This window comes from Macadamia integrifolia, chromosome 5, assembly GCF_013358625.1.
Source record: "Macadamia integrifolia cultivar HAES 741 chromosome 5, SCU_Mint_v3, whole genome shotgun sequence".
NCBI classification, from domain to species: domain Eukaryota; kingdom Viridiplantae; phylum Streptophyta; class Magnoliopsida; order Proteales; family Proteaceae; genus Macadamia; species Macadamia integrifolia.
Genome location: NC_056561.1, coordinates 8,214,758 through 8,228,392, shown reverse-complemented (window position 1 = coordinate 8,228,392; position 13,635 = coordinate 8,214,758). Strand labels below are relative to the sequence as shown.

Sequence of the window (13,635 nt, the reverse complement as noted above, 5' to 3'; positions counted from 1 at the left end):
AAACCAAAAGAAATATCCCTAATGAGATGCTAGAGGCTACCAAAACATCAAGAAAAAACTTTTTAAAAAACCCTTCTCCGATAACAAGATAACTCTTACCATAAAGGCGAATTCATGAGAGCATAATATACATACACACATATATGACCTCCTTGTTTCCTCTTCATGAGTTTATCTATAATAATAAAATAAAATAAAGCTTATTTCCTCTTCTAATTTTGTGAGTCATAAAGATTAGTCATCTAATTGTAGCTTTTAAAACATATGTCATTTCCAATTTCAGGGATGGGAGGATAAAAATAGGGTTTCTGGTTTATCTTACCTACCTGCAAATAGAAAACAAACTAGTATTATATAAGTCATTGTGAATACAAGGACAAAATTCTCCTTCACTGAGGAAAGGGTCCTGATGTAGCCTCCCTCACTCCTCATATATCTCCTCCCTCCTTATTGTATGGTGTCGATGAGACACGATGAACTGATATCCATTCACCATGGCCTCAAAGAAACCTCCACCAACCCATCTCATTGCAAAAGTTATTGAAAGGCCATATCAACCTAATGCAAACCAAAATTAAGCAGCTTCCTTGAAGTTTCTCTTATGTCAACCTTATTTCACCTCCTTTCCTTTCTACTTCCTTTTTTGGTACTAACTTTTTACATTTTGAGGTTATGATATTCCAAAGCAGGGGTGTCAATTCGTGGCCCGACTCGACTAAATCGATCGGGGCCGACCATTTATAGACCGGCTCGGCCCGGACCATTTATTAAATGTGTCGGGCTTGAGCCCAGCCCGTTTATAAATGGTCGGTCTCGGTTTTGCTACTTGGACAGTCCGACCGAGACCGATCGAATAACGCCCGACCGAGACCGGCCTATTGTGCACCGACTTGGCCCGACCCTTTAATGATTGTAGAATACCTATTTTACCCCCCCAAATTAAAGAATAAAAACTAAAAAGTAAATACATGTTCACATTTAAAATAATTGTTATATTTGGTATCATTTATTGATTTATTTTCATTTTTTTTGGGCTTGCATGAGTGGGCCGGAATATAAGTGCACATTTTAAAGAGGGTCCGTTTAAAAACCAGTTAAAACCCGTTTAACATTAAACATGTCCGTAGCCCGATTAAGGCCCGATTAAAGTAGCCCGATTATAGCCCGAGGCCGACCGACCGAATATAAAGTGTGCCATGCCCTCAATAACTAAGCCCGATTAGTTAAATGGGCGGACACGGTGTAGCCTTTGAAAGTCTTCAAGCCCGATTAAGCCCGACCGAAACCAGACCGGCCCGACCGGTTGACACCCCTATTCCAAAGTGTTGTCTTTATTTTTTAGCTATCGATGGGTCTCCAAGCCTTCGGCCTGACTAGTCCTCTAGGCCCATATATGACCCCACAACCTCATGGACTGGGCCATATCGGGGTTGAATGAGAGCCATTCAACTTTTACTAAGAGCAGTAAAGGGGATTAAACACACCCGTGTGAGTGACCCAATGTGTGCCTAATAGGAGTCGAACTTAGGATGTCCGAATTTATGACTCATACCAAGTTTGTTGCTCACCAACTGTGCTATCTAAATGTCTAGTCTTACTTTTTCTATTTGTTCTGACATAAAATTCCTAAAACTAAGATAATGTAGGAACTATAAACCTGGGAAGGATGGTTGATTTGTTATGCACAAACATATAAATTTACCTTAGACAAAACATTTATTGACTGTTGACAGGTTAATTAGATGTGATTTAAATTTTCTTGAACATTTAGAGCCTAAAGGATCATTTCTCAAGTATCAAGTTTAGACCACAATGGTGTAGTGTTCTTATCATGTACTTAATCCATATTATTTCCCAGATTTAATGGTCAAAATTGTCACATCAATTTCCTTTCACCAATTTTACATCAAAACAAATTTAGCATCTTTAATTTCTTTTTGGAGTTAATACTTCTACTTATGTTCTTGCTCATTGACATAGCTGAATTCTCTAGCCCAATTCATTCCATTGTTAGGATAAATAAGATCAATTAAGATGAGCTTGGTTATTGGACCTTAGATGATGGTTCGGATTGGGTCCTCTAGATTACGTTTTGGATCACAGCCCAAGGTGCTTCCATTCCTTAGATCTGTACCATGAGGCGTGTAGAGCTATAGAGGATCTGGTTCCTTCCGCACCCCACTTTCCTTTGAAAATCATTAATTTTTTTTTTTTCGAAAAGTGTTTTGATTGAGTGTTCATTTCAACCTTAAAGGGGAAAACAAATCTCTATCCTCAGAAGCTTCTCTGAAGTTTCCTAGGCATCTTTATTTCCTCGTCTATCACACTTTTTGAGTGCACCTCCCAGTCTCAAGTAGCGATTACCTCTTTTATTAGTCACACAATTTTTTCAAAGGCTTGTCATTTACTGCAATATCATCAGTTGTATCTATTCTCATTACGTCAATCAAAAGTCATCTTTTTTTATGAGCAAAATTATTAGTACATTAATTGACAAAAAGAAAGAGTAATGTCCTTATCATCAATAATAACAACAGATTAAGTGTTATCCTAACATCATCAAATCGATTATAATAATTCATGCAAAAGAATGTAAGAAACATCAAGGTCTAAATAGAAAAGGCGAATGAAGTACAAGAAAAAGGCAATGATAAATAAAAATAGTAGAGAGATGAAAATTTTGAAAGTTAAGAAAAAAAAAAAAGGATACAAATTCAATTTTTCATAGATTTTTTTTTTTTTTTTTTTTTTTGATACCATTTACACGGGACTAGGTTAGTCCAAGATAGAAACTCTTATGCAGTGGTCCTAAGAAGTTAGGTGCAGCGGTGAAGGTTTGATCACGGGATCTCGCTTCCTGAGGCGGAGTACCGTGTCCCCTCCAAACCAACTATGCTAACTAGGGGTGTCAATTCCTAAACCGAACCGGTAAAACCGGTCGGACAGAACCGATAACAACACGGATCGAACAGAACCGAAGCCTCATTGGTTCGGTTCGGTTTGGAGTATTGCAACCCCAAAACCAAATCGAACCGCATCAAAAACCAAATGAACCCGAAACCAAACCGAAACCGGCTCAAAACCCAGACCGAAACTGAAACCAAACAGGTAAGAAACCAAAACACTCCAAAATTCATTAAAAAAATCAAAATTTGCATAGTTTTGTATATATTTGTATGGAAAGTTGAATCCAAACTAGACCAAAAACCAAAACCAACCCGGTTACAAATCGATTTAAGAAACCGAAGACAAACCGAAATCAAACCGAAACCAGAATTTCCTTATTGGTTCGGTTTCGGTTTCAACTTTTTCACACCGAAACCAACTCAACCCGGACCGAAACCGAGCCAGACCGACCGATTGACACCCCTAATGCTAACCTATTGGGGTTATGTTAGTGGTGAAATCATATATTACCATATAATAATAATCTTTACAATGATATATCTTCTCTTTTTTTTTTTTTTTTTCAAAATTATTCTCCATAAGTTGTCAAATAGTTTATAATGTTACTTTGTTGCCAATTTAATATAAAATACATTTTCTTATAAAAATAAATTTTATCATTTTACATATATATTTGAAAACTTCTACATACGTGGGTTAGAGGGGGAGGGGAAGAGGGGGAGGGGGAGGGCCAAAAATATTCTAAACCCATAATTAACTGAAAATCCCACTGGACATTCTATGGAATATTCATCCAAAGGTATTGGTCCTATTGAAACAATTGATGGATGAAGAGGGGTCACTTGCACTGGGACTCCATGTTTTCATGTAACATAGGAGTCCTAGGAATGATGCTGCCACTTGTTAAGGATGCATTAAACCAACATCGTTGCCCACTTGCAAGCTGCTAGGTTTCATAGGTTCAGTCTTTTGAAGACTAAAGCAACTTGGTCCATCTTTTAGCCAAATGGGCCATTATTGTTCTTTGAGAATAGGCTTATTTGGCTTCATTTATCACTAATAAATTACATATTGAGAAACAACGTTAATCGCTCGAGTCCTCGTACTCCTCTACGTTCAGACATAGAAAATTATAAAAAGACCAACTTGTTCCCTTATTGGATGCATGTGCGCTTCTTTTGACTAATTCTTATATTAACATAATTGTTAAATACCAGGCAACAATCTTCAGCTCATTACATTTTTTGCTAGGGCCAGTCCATTACATAAATACAACTAACATGATTGAGAGCTAAATATATCGATAAATATGTGGTTGGAGGATTATAAAAAATAAAAAAGAAAAAAGAAAGAAAAAGGTATAGAAAGTATTCAATCCCAAGATCTGATCACAACAATCTAAGATCCCTATCACTAGGGCAACCAGCATCATAAAGAAAAACTTAATTTTGAGAAGAAAAACTTAATTTCAAGCGGAAAAAAAACCTTGCAAATCTGGCGTGGGAAGTGTTCAGACTGAGTCGAGCACCAAAAGATCACGTAACCCCCACCCCTAGTTGTGCATTGAAGATGTTCCTGCGTGCCCTAATTTCAATTATAAGTTCTTCGATGTATTTCTATACCTTCCCATGTATGTCTATTCACCTTCTTGGTGTTCTATGGGTGCACTTTCTCTTTGTGGTTAATCATTGATTTTGTATGGCATTATTTTGCCACGAAGCTGAAAATAAATATATGAATATAGAATCTTGTGTAAGATTTCCATTTAGGAGGGTTTGCATAGTCCAATATTAGTAAGTAGTGATCTTTATGGAGATATTAGATTTTATTAGCATATATCTTAATGGTATGAAATATCCAATATTTTATGGGGATCTAAGATTTTATTTCATTAATGAGAAGAAAACCCTAGTTTTCTTATAAAGTTAGTCTCTACCATTACCCTTATAAATAGTTGCCACTGACTTCTTAAGTGATTGATTTGAAAGAAAAAAAAAAAAAAGTCAAAGAGGATAGATCAAACTAACAATACTCGTACTCCAATGAAAAATTGTTCTCCGACAGCCATGGATTAAACATATACCAAAATTTTCAATCTCATTCAATTTTGCTACGTGGCAAAAACAAATGTTCGTATGATAAAAAAGAAATATTTTGATACCCCTGGCCTAGTGCCTTTTCATTAGGTGGGTCCCCCCATATGGTAAAGCTTACGGAAAGGGTCTTATAAAAAAAAAAAACTTGACTTCTGGGCGTTAGCCTGAGGGATGACTAATATTTTACAATCAGTCCAACCCTGAGTGGGGCTTTGTGAGGAAAGTCATATTTCACTAAAATACACCGAACATGAGTCTCTCTCTTTGCATTCTAGTTTTCTCTCCTCAATTAATGCATTTATTGTTTCTTACCATAGCAGTAGTGAGAAAAAGCTACTCACAATAATGGAAGGATCGAATTTTCTCACACCCACCGTTCAAATGAAAATTCCTTGACCCCTCTTACTCCACAGGGCAGTGGGGAACAGTGACCCTAAATCTAGTCTTCTAGATAGATATATATTTCTAAAAATAGAATTATCAAATAAAATATTTTCTAAAAATGTCTGCATCACCGATGGGAGCATCAAATTGGTCCCCTCAGCATATTCTATTAAAACCAATCACTGGTTAGGGGTCCCATCCATTTCAAGGTTTTGTCGGTTGTCGGTTCTTTTTTGGCTTATTGTTCATCAAAATAGTGAAATTGATACTCATCATCTTGTGTGCATTTTTATTGAATTATCGTGTGCGATCCAAAAAGTTGAATCTGAACTTTTAAAGTTAATTTCAAATGAGATTAACAAGATTCTTTATTTATTTCTTTTAACGAGGACTCCTTCGAGTCTGCCTAATTTAACGGTTCAAGTCGAAGAATAAAATTTGGTTACATACAGACATACTTATACTATGTAACAAATCACTATCAATAAGACAAAAAAATATTTTTACCAAAAAGTAAATCATACCATTTCACATTAATATTGTATTAAACAATTTTTAACATATTGATATCTTTTTCTTTTATCCTTATATAAAATGATTTTTAAGAATAAAACAATGAACAATAAAAAGAATATTACAATTTCTTACTTCATCACTTTACTAATAAGGAGTTGCACTCGTTACTAATACATCACAAACAAAAAAATCAAATTTAATTGACTAGTCAAATTAGTACTAATGCCACAAGATTCAAAATTGATTAAACTAATTAAAGAGGCCTTGATAGTTTGAGGCCTTAAAATTTTTTTAAAAATAACAGAAGCTGATCTCACCGATCTGTCTTAAAGTGGGACTTGATGTACATGTGTACCCCCAGAGAGGACAAAAGAATAAGTTAAAACTAAAATAAGATACCAGATCTTATAAAGATGCCCGTTGGATTCCAAGGAGTTGTTCAATCTTTCTTTGGATCCCACTAAGGGTGTCATTTTAGGATTGAAATCGGACCAGTTAAGAATCGAAATCGATTCACCCATAAAGTTATTGGTTTGATTTTGAATTTAAATTTTAAAATTGATTAGTAAAGAGGACGAATCAATTTTGAGACAATTCTCCCAATAGTTCTAGACCCTTCAAGAATTGAAAGATCAGTTCTGAACCGATTGAAACTAAAACCACAACTCATTTAAAACTTGCACTGTTAACTGGGTTATGATCCAAGATATTGATTTGATGTTTCATGTTTAAGATTTAAATTACATTTTAAGCATTTCATTTTTTTTTATTTGTGTGCTTAATAATAATAAATACTTTTAAAATATATTTTAAGAATACTTTCTTGATAATCGGACCATCAGAAATCGGTGAAACAATCCAGTTCAACCAACCGGTTTGAAAACTATCGATGCAAATGCCAGGGGGCAGGGGGTGATTAAAGTCATCGAAAATCGGATCCGGCTCGTCTGTAGCACAACCCTGTGCTACAGATGGTGTAGCACGGTCTGTAATGGTGACATGTGGATAATTTAAAATCGATGGTGACTATCTCTGAGGGAGGAGAATGGTTTCCTACATGCGTTGCAGGCAAGTGGATTTAGGAAAACAGCCTCACCCAGCCTACTCCTTCTCCGGCGACCTTTCAAGTGAGTGTTTTTCTGCTCCCCTCTCCTCCCTCCGTTCAAGCTTGTTGTAGCTTCACAAGGGATGGAAGAATCGAACTGAAAAAACTTACAGATTTCCCCCAATTTTTCCCTGCCATTTTTCTTTGCTGCTTGAAGAAGCTTTCCCATCTGAGTTTGGCTTTGTTGCAACCCCCCTGCCCTGTCGATGCCCGCTGTTCATTTTGTTTTGTTTGTAAGCTCTTTTGGTTTCTTAAAGGGTTCGTTTAAATCTTTTTTTTTTTTGTTCGCTCCATTTTCTCTTTGCCATTCGTTGTGCATAGCAACCTAATCGAGCCCTTGGCGCTAGGAGTTGGGAGAAATACTTTCATTCTCATAGTCTCTTTGTTGTATCAGTGTTGGGAGATTTGCGTTTCCCATGGGTACCTTGGATCGTTTGGCTTTAGAAATTTCAAGAGGAGACTCTTAAGGTATCTGAACGAAGCAAGAGTCATCTCATTTTTGGTTCCGATTTCAATAGCCGTTGAGAATTGATGAGGATGCCATGTTCTGTGATGGAGTCTATTCATTTTCATCCTTCGTTTTTGACGGGGCTTGGATTTAGATGTCATGGCCGTTGTAATTTCCGGCTAACTTTCCCTTTTCTTCTGTTTTGCTTCCCCAAGTTCATTTATTTCTCAACTATGTAATAATCTCCCCATCCCTTTACTTTTGGATTTTCCATTGTGTTTATTGCATTTGCTGTGCTATGGTTGATGTTCGATGAAAGCTTGAGCGCCAGAACCGAGTTCTGGTCATTTTGCCGGCTGCTTGATCACAGGAATGAGATTGCCAGAGAAGAAGTACAGTGGAATCTGGTGCTTTGCTGGTCCAGGGGTCTCTCTACATCTGCAGTAACTAGCACCTTAGGATCAAACTCTACCATGTGTCATAATATGGAGCCGTGCTACACCATCTGTAGCACACCCGTGTGCTACAGACGAGCCCAATCCTCGAAAATCACTACTTGATGGAATAGAATCACTTTTAGGCGCATATGACTTCCAGGTCCTGTGCTCACTGAGGCAGGTCGAAACTGGGGATGAGAGTTTGGTACCACAAGAGGAGAATTTGTACTATAAAAAAAGTAAGCACTTCTTCTAGTGACGTGGATTCCTATATACAAAATATCCACCGGATGATGTCGAACAACATTTTATAAATCCACAAACCACATCCAAATAATTCTTTGGATTTTGTTTTTTTTTTTTTTAGGTAGGTTTTTTTGTCCGAAAACTCCCCTATGTCTAGACACAAGGACACATCCAAGAAGGGTAAGGTTGTCATCTCATATTTTCTATGTATATGATATAGGGGAGCAGTGGGTACCCCTTCCTAGTGCGGTGGAGGTCACCTGCCTAGGCCATGAGTCTTCTTGAGCACATGTAGAACCTATCCAAATAAATATCCATACTCCTTTAGAATGTTATTCCGATAAAAAGTCACACAAGGGAAGAAGCATTCGAAGAAAAAAGACCCAGCAATAATAAATAATTATACCCATGGTCATACCTAACCTTTTGTCAATAGTAAATAATTAAAAAGACTTAGCAATTTTGTTTGAGTTGCCGACCACAAAAGCTTTCTAAGAAGGGAGGGGGAGGAGGGTTTGATACTCTTGACCTTCATTTGGCACTATTGTAGGAACAATTAGCTTTGTTTCTGTTTTTTTGGTCAAACAATTAGCTTTCTTTCACAAAAATAAAAATGACGAAGGCATGGCTACTTTAGCATTTCTCATCTGCCACAGGACTCTTCTTATCTGTTGGGCCCACCAGACCCCAAACCACTATTTTGGTTTCTTTCCCCCACTCCCCTACTCTCTTATTGGATAATCAATCTGATAAGGGACCCTACACCATCCTATCCAATCAAATCCAATAATCATGCATTGATATAAGGACATGAATGAATGTGTAGATTTGGGGAAAATTCCAAACAAATCCAACGGTGGAGATCAAACTTGTAGGACCCATTTAAGCAACAACCAACAGGAATCATGTTAGATGGGTCCCATCAAACCCAGTGGTCCTCATCTAACAGATGTGCAATTATTGGAGATTGCACAACGTGTGTACCTCATATATTGGCCATTCTTTATTTGATCTACACAAGGGTGTTGAAAGGGTTACTTTTAAGAAAAATAGTAATATAAACACTTCACGTCAGTTTACTGGATAAAAAGGGTACAAGAGAAAACATCTGGAAATTGTAGAGAAAGTTTTCTCTCTCTCTCAAGTCCTCCTTTCTCCTGCAAGAGTCATGGCTGGTTCCTTCAACTGGTCATCCATGGCTCTGTGCCTTGTTTGGGCAGCCACTTTTGCCTTGTGTTTAGTTTCTTCTCTGGCCAAGCTTCATCGGATCGATCATCCAGTGAACTCTGATTCACTTCGGGTTTTAGTCGTCGGAGATTGGGGAAGGAAAGGGCATTACAACCAGACTGAAGTTGCAGTTCAGGTATTACACTTTCTATCTCTGGTTAACATTTTTATCTGAGAAGAAACAATTCTTTTTCTTTTTGGGGGTTTATTGCATATCTTTCTTCTTCTTCTTCTTTTTGGAGGTATCTCTCTTCTGATCTGGTATCTTACCTGATCTCTTGGTTATGTGATAAAGCTCTTATGTCCTTGAGGAAGAAAAAAGGAAAGTGAAATTTGTTCTTGTTGGGATAGTAGTTGCAGAAAAACAAAAAAAGAAGAAGATGGGAGAGAATCTCTGGGTATCTGCGAGACTTAATTTCCGTCTACTTCCATTAAAAAAATGAAATCTTCAGCTACAATTCTAGCTAAAAAAAAGTTATTTTGTCATGAATTTTGATTGGGAAAGTTATTACAAGGCGTATATGTCGCTGGTTTTTCTGAAGGTAGCTGTTCAATCAATGAGGGAATTAGGATGAAAGGGGTATAGGAGACTTTTCCAAGAAGAAAAGAGAGAGACACAAATTTGGGTACACCGATAGCATACCAAGTCTTTTCTCTTTTGATAAAAGGATCTACAAATGTATTACTAGAATAAGACCACTTCAACTTTCAATATACTATTCAATAAAATGCGTTTTCTATCTTTTTAAAGTTTCACATTTTCGTGTGTACTAATGTCACTGCCACTTAGAATAATTTTGATGCCATTGTATGAAAATTATTTTCAATTTGACATCTATTTATGTTGATTATTAATTGAAATACTCATATAGATGTTACAATTTTGTTGTGATTAAACATTGCCTTTAATTCTCTACAGCTGTCTCTCTTTCTTGCTAATTATCAATTAAGGATGGAACTAATTAAGAAAAAGTTTTCCACGATGATAGTGTAATATTATTGCCTTCTTACATGGGTTTTTTTTTATATAGTTTTCTCTCCTATCCTGACCATGTGGATTCCATATCTCTTACGTGAATCTAGAACTTAACATCTTCTTTAATTTTTCTTGTCTTATTCCTAAAATTTCATTTTAAATTAGGAGTATAAAAGAGTTTTTTAAAATAATTTGAAAATGATATGTCTTTTTGGCAATGACAACTGGTGTCATGTCATGCACATATTTCGGTATGCATGTGAAATGACAATTCTTACTCTCATTGGAAAAAATTGTTTTCAAAAATATTAAAAGGGAAATAAAAACTACAAATTATTTGGTACCTCTAGGGTATCAAAATCCTATCTAATAAAAATATGGGTTCGGGAGGCATCCAACATAGGGCAAGGTGGTCTTTTCACCACCCTTGTGTCTTGGGTATAGGGGTGTGCGACCATGGAGGGATTTTCCTCCTAAAGATATTTTTACAAAGTTCACTAGAAATATATTTTTTTTGCTGACGACTGGTATTTAGGCCTTCGGCTTGACTAGTCCCTTAGGCCTATACTAATCCCACAACTGCATGAACTATTCAACTTTCACTGAAAGCAGTGAAAAGCACTAAACACCTCGTGTGAGTGGTCCCAAAGAGATAATAGGAATCAAACTTAGAACCACACGCATTCTTATTGATATCCTTCAATTTTGATTTGCATTTTCCACATTACTATTTGTTTTTCCTTTTCATCATTTTGTCGGCTAGTTCTTCAATGATCCATTGATCCATTAGGGATCGGTAATGCAAGCAACTTCATTCTCACATTGGTTTGTAGCTTGGACTAACAGTTTGGGCTTCTTTCTTTGCTCTTATATGCTAATATCTGAACAATCTTCTGTTTTATTTTAGATGGGAAAGGTAGCAGATGTGCTTGACCCAGCTTTTATTATCTCCACCGGAGACAACTTCTATGGAAGTGGATTGACCGGCACCGATGATCCGCAATTTGAGGAGTCATTTTCCAATATCTACACTGCTAAAAGCCTGCAAAAGCAATGGTACAATGGTATGTTCATAAACTTAACTCAAGAACCAATATGTTGAAGTTAATTTTTTGCCTTCATTGATTAATTTTAATTCGAATTTGCACAGTTTTGGGCAACCATGACTACAGGGGTAATGTAGAGGCACAATTGAGTCCAGTTCTTACCAAGATTGATAGCAGATGGCTGTGCATGAGATCTTTCATTGTTAATACAGGTATCATATATGATTCACCCTCTCTACCATCCTTCATTTCATCCAAGCTTTGATCTAATCTTGTTGTTCTTTACTCTGTTATTTGACAGAAATCGCGGAGATCTTCTTTGTTGATACTACTCCATTTGCAGACAAGTACTTCACTCATCCAGGCGATGAGACTTATGACTGGAGTGGTATAACTCCTACCAGAAAAGGATATCTAAGTAACCTTCTGAAGGTAACCCATTCATCTTCTTCCCCATTATATCTTTAGAGAGCTTAATTCCACTAGAAAACCATAATCTAAACTGTTATTGGTGAAGCTTGATCTCAGTCTAATCCAGGAAGTTCTGTTCACTTTTCTCCAACACCGGCAGTCTTGCTCGCTGGAGTGGGCTGGGGCGTTGGGGAGCAGAAGCCGCAACCATTTATATTGGGGGCAGTTTTATACTTTGGGGGAATTATTGTTTCTCTATATCGTAATGCTTCTTAAACCTATATATAGGGAGTGATCTTGTGAGGAGATCATGTACTGAGGGTTTATCACTTGACTATGGACCTAGCCCATTTTGGGTGAACCACATAAAATCATTGTGTTCTTTGTGCATGTCTTAGATTTATTTTCATCTTTTTTTTTTTGCTATCGTTATTCTGTTGTGTTGTTAATTCCTAACAATAAATGTCGGATAATGGTTCTATCAATAGGATCTTGATTCAGCATTGAAAGAGTCGACGGCAAAGTGGAAGATCGTTGTTGGTCATCATACATTGAGAAGTGCTGGCCAACATCGTGACACCGTGGAGCTTGTGAGGGATCTTCTCCCAATCCTTAAGGTGATTGGAGCTCTATTCAACCTCTCTTCCTCTCACACCCCGCCCTCCCCCCAAAAAAAAAATGGTTTTAACAGCTATACTTGTTAGCTTGTAACTGTAATAACTTCTGTTTGAATTTATCAGGCCGATGATGTTGATCTTTACATTAATGGGCATGACCATTTGGTGCAACACATCAGTAGCCGAGACAGGTAATTCTGTTAGAAACCCTAAAAATGTTAAAAACTATCTTGAGGCAGTTGAACTGAAGTAGCTAATTGGAATTGGATTTGGGATTGCAGCAAACTCCAATACTTTACCAGTGGAGGTGGTTCAAAGGCATGGAGAGGTGACTATGATCTAAACAAAGAGGGACTAAAATTCTTCTATGATGGGCAAGGATTCATGACTGTAGAGATTACCGAAACAGATGCTGTGCTCATCTTCTATGATGTTTTTGGCAAAGTTCTCTACAAATGGAGTGTGTCCAAGGCCTACACATCCATATAGATGGATCAGTGTACTAAAGTGGTTATGTTATAGCCATATAAGATTTATGTATTATATGCATGTATAATTAAGACGGACAATGTTATGCTCTTATGGTAGATATGGGTATCAAAGAATATAACTTAACTTTTTGAAATAGAATAGGGTTCCACTAACCTTGGAGTGTTGGTTTCATGGAATGAAGAAGATTTAGAAACTGTTTAGTAGAAGTGCAGGGTATCTTTATACACAATGAAATTTTGGGCAGTTTGAGAAGGAAATGAAAAATTGAAGGACAAGAAAGTAGAGGCTATCTTTAGGTTTGAAGGTTTTCTTCCTAAACATGTGCATCACACTCATACTACAGTTCTCCCTTAATCCCTCGGTTAGGTTTTGACACCCTTTGCAGCTTAGCCTGAGGATGGCTGACTGCCTGAATTGCAACACTTGATTTTGAATACAAGCATGTAATAAACTCCCCAAACCCAGAAGAAAAATTCTGCCAGGAGATCAATCCATGGACAAAGTTGATATGAAATAGCAATAACCTAACTGTAGAAAGCCATACACAAGCACAACCACCACCTACCATCAGAGAATATGGACAAAGCAGTCCGGTCCATGACACAATTGTTATCTAGCCTCACTAACCTTGCTGTAAACCCTTTTTTTAATGCAAAAGCTGATGGTTAAGATCACATTATTGGACTCTGGATAATTAGTTGTCCCCTAGATCATTGAGATTCACAGT

The 13,635-nt window shown here is 37.0% G+C and overlaps 1 protein-coding gene across 1 annotated transcript; it reads left to right on the top strand.

Moving 5' to 3' along the window:
• Nucleotides 1–9,183: 9,183 nt before the first annotated feature.
• On the top strand, nucleotides 9,184–13,060 carry LOC122078114 (purple acid phosphatase 3-like). The gene is made up of 7 exons (XM_042643976.1): nucleotides 9,184–9,502; nucleotides 11,250–11,406; nucleotides 11,493–11,600; nucleotides 11,690–11,820; nucleotides 12,288–12,416; nucleotides 12,540–12,607; nucleotides 12,698–13,060. The coding sequence occupies exons 1-7, from the start codon at nucleotides 9,308–9,310 to the stop codon at nucleotides 12,903–12,905; spliced, it is 996 nt and encodes a 331-aa protein (XP_042499910.1). The 5' UTR covers nucleotides 9,184–9,307; the 3' UTR covers nucleotides 12,906–13,060.
• The last annotated feature ends 575 nt before the right edge of the window (nucleotides 13,061–13,635 follow it).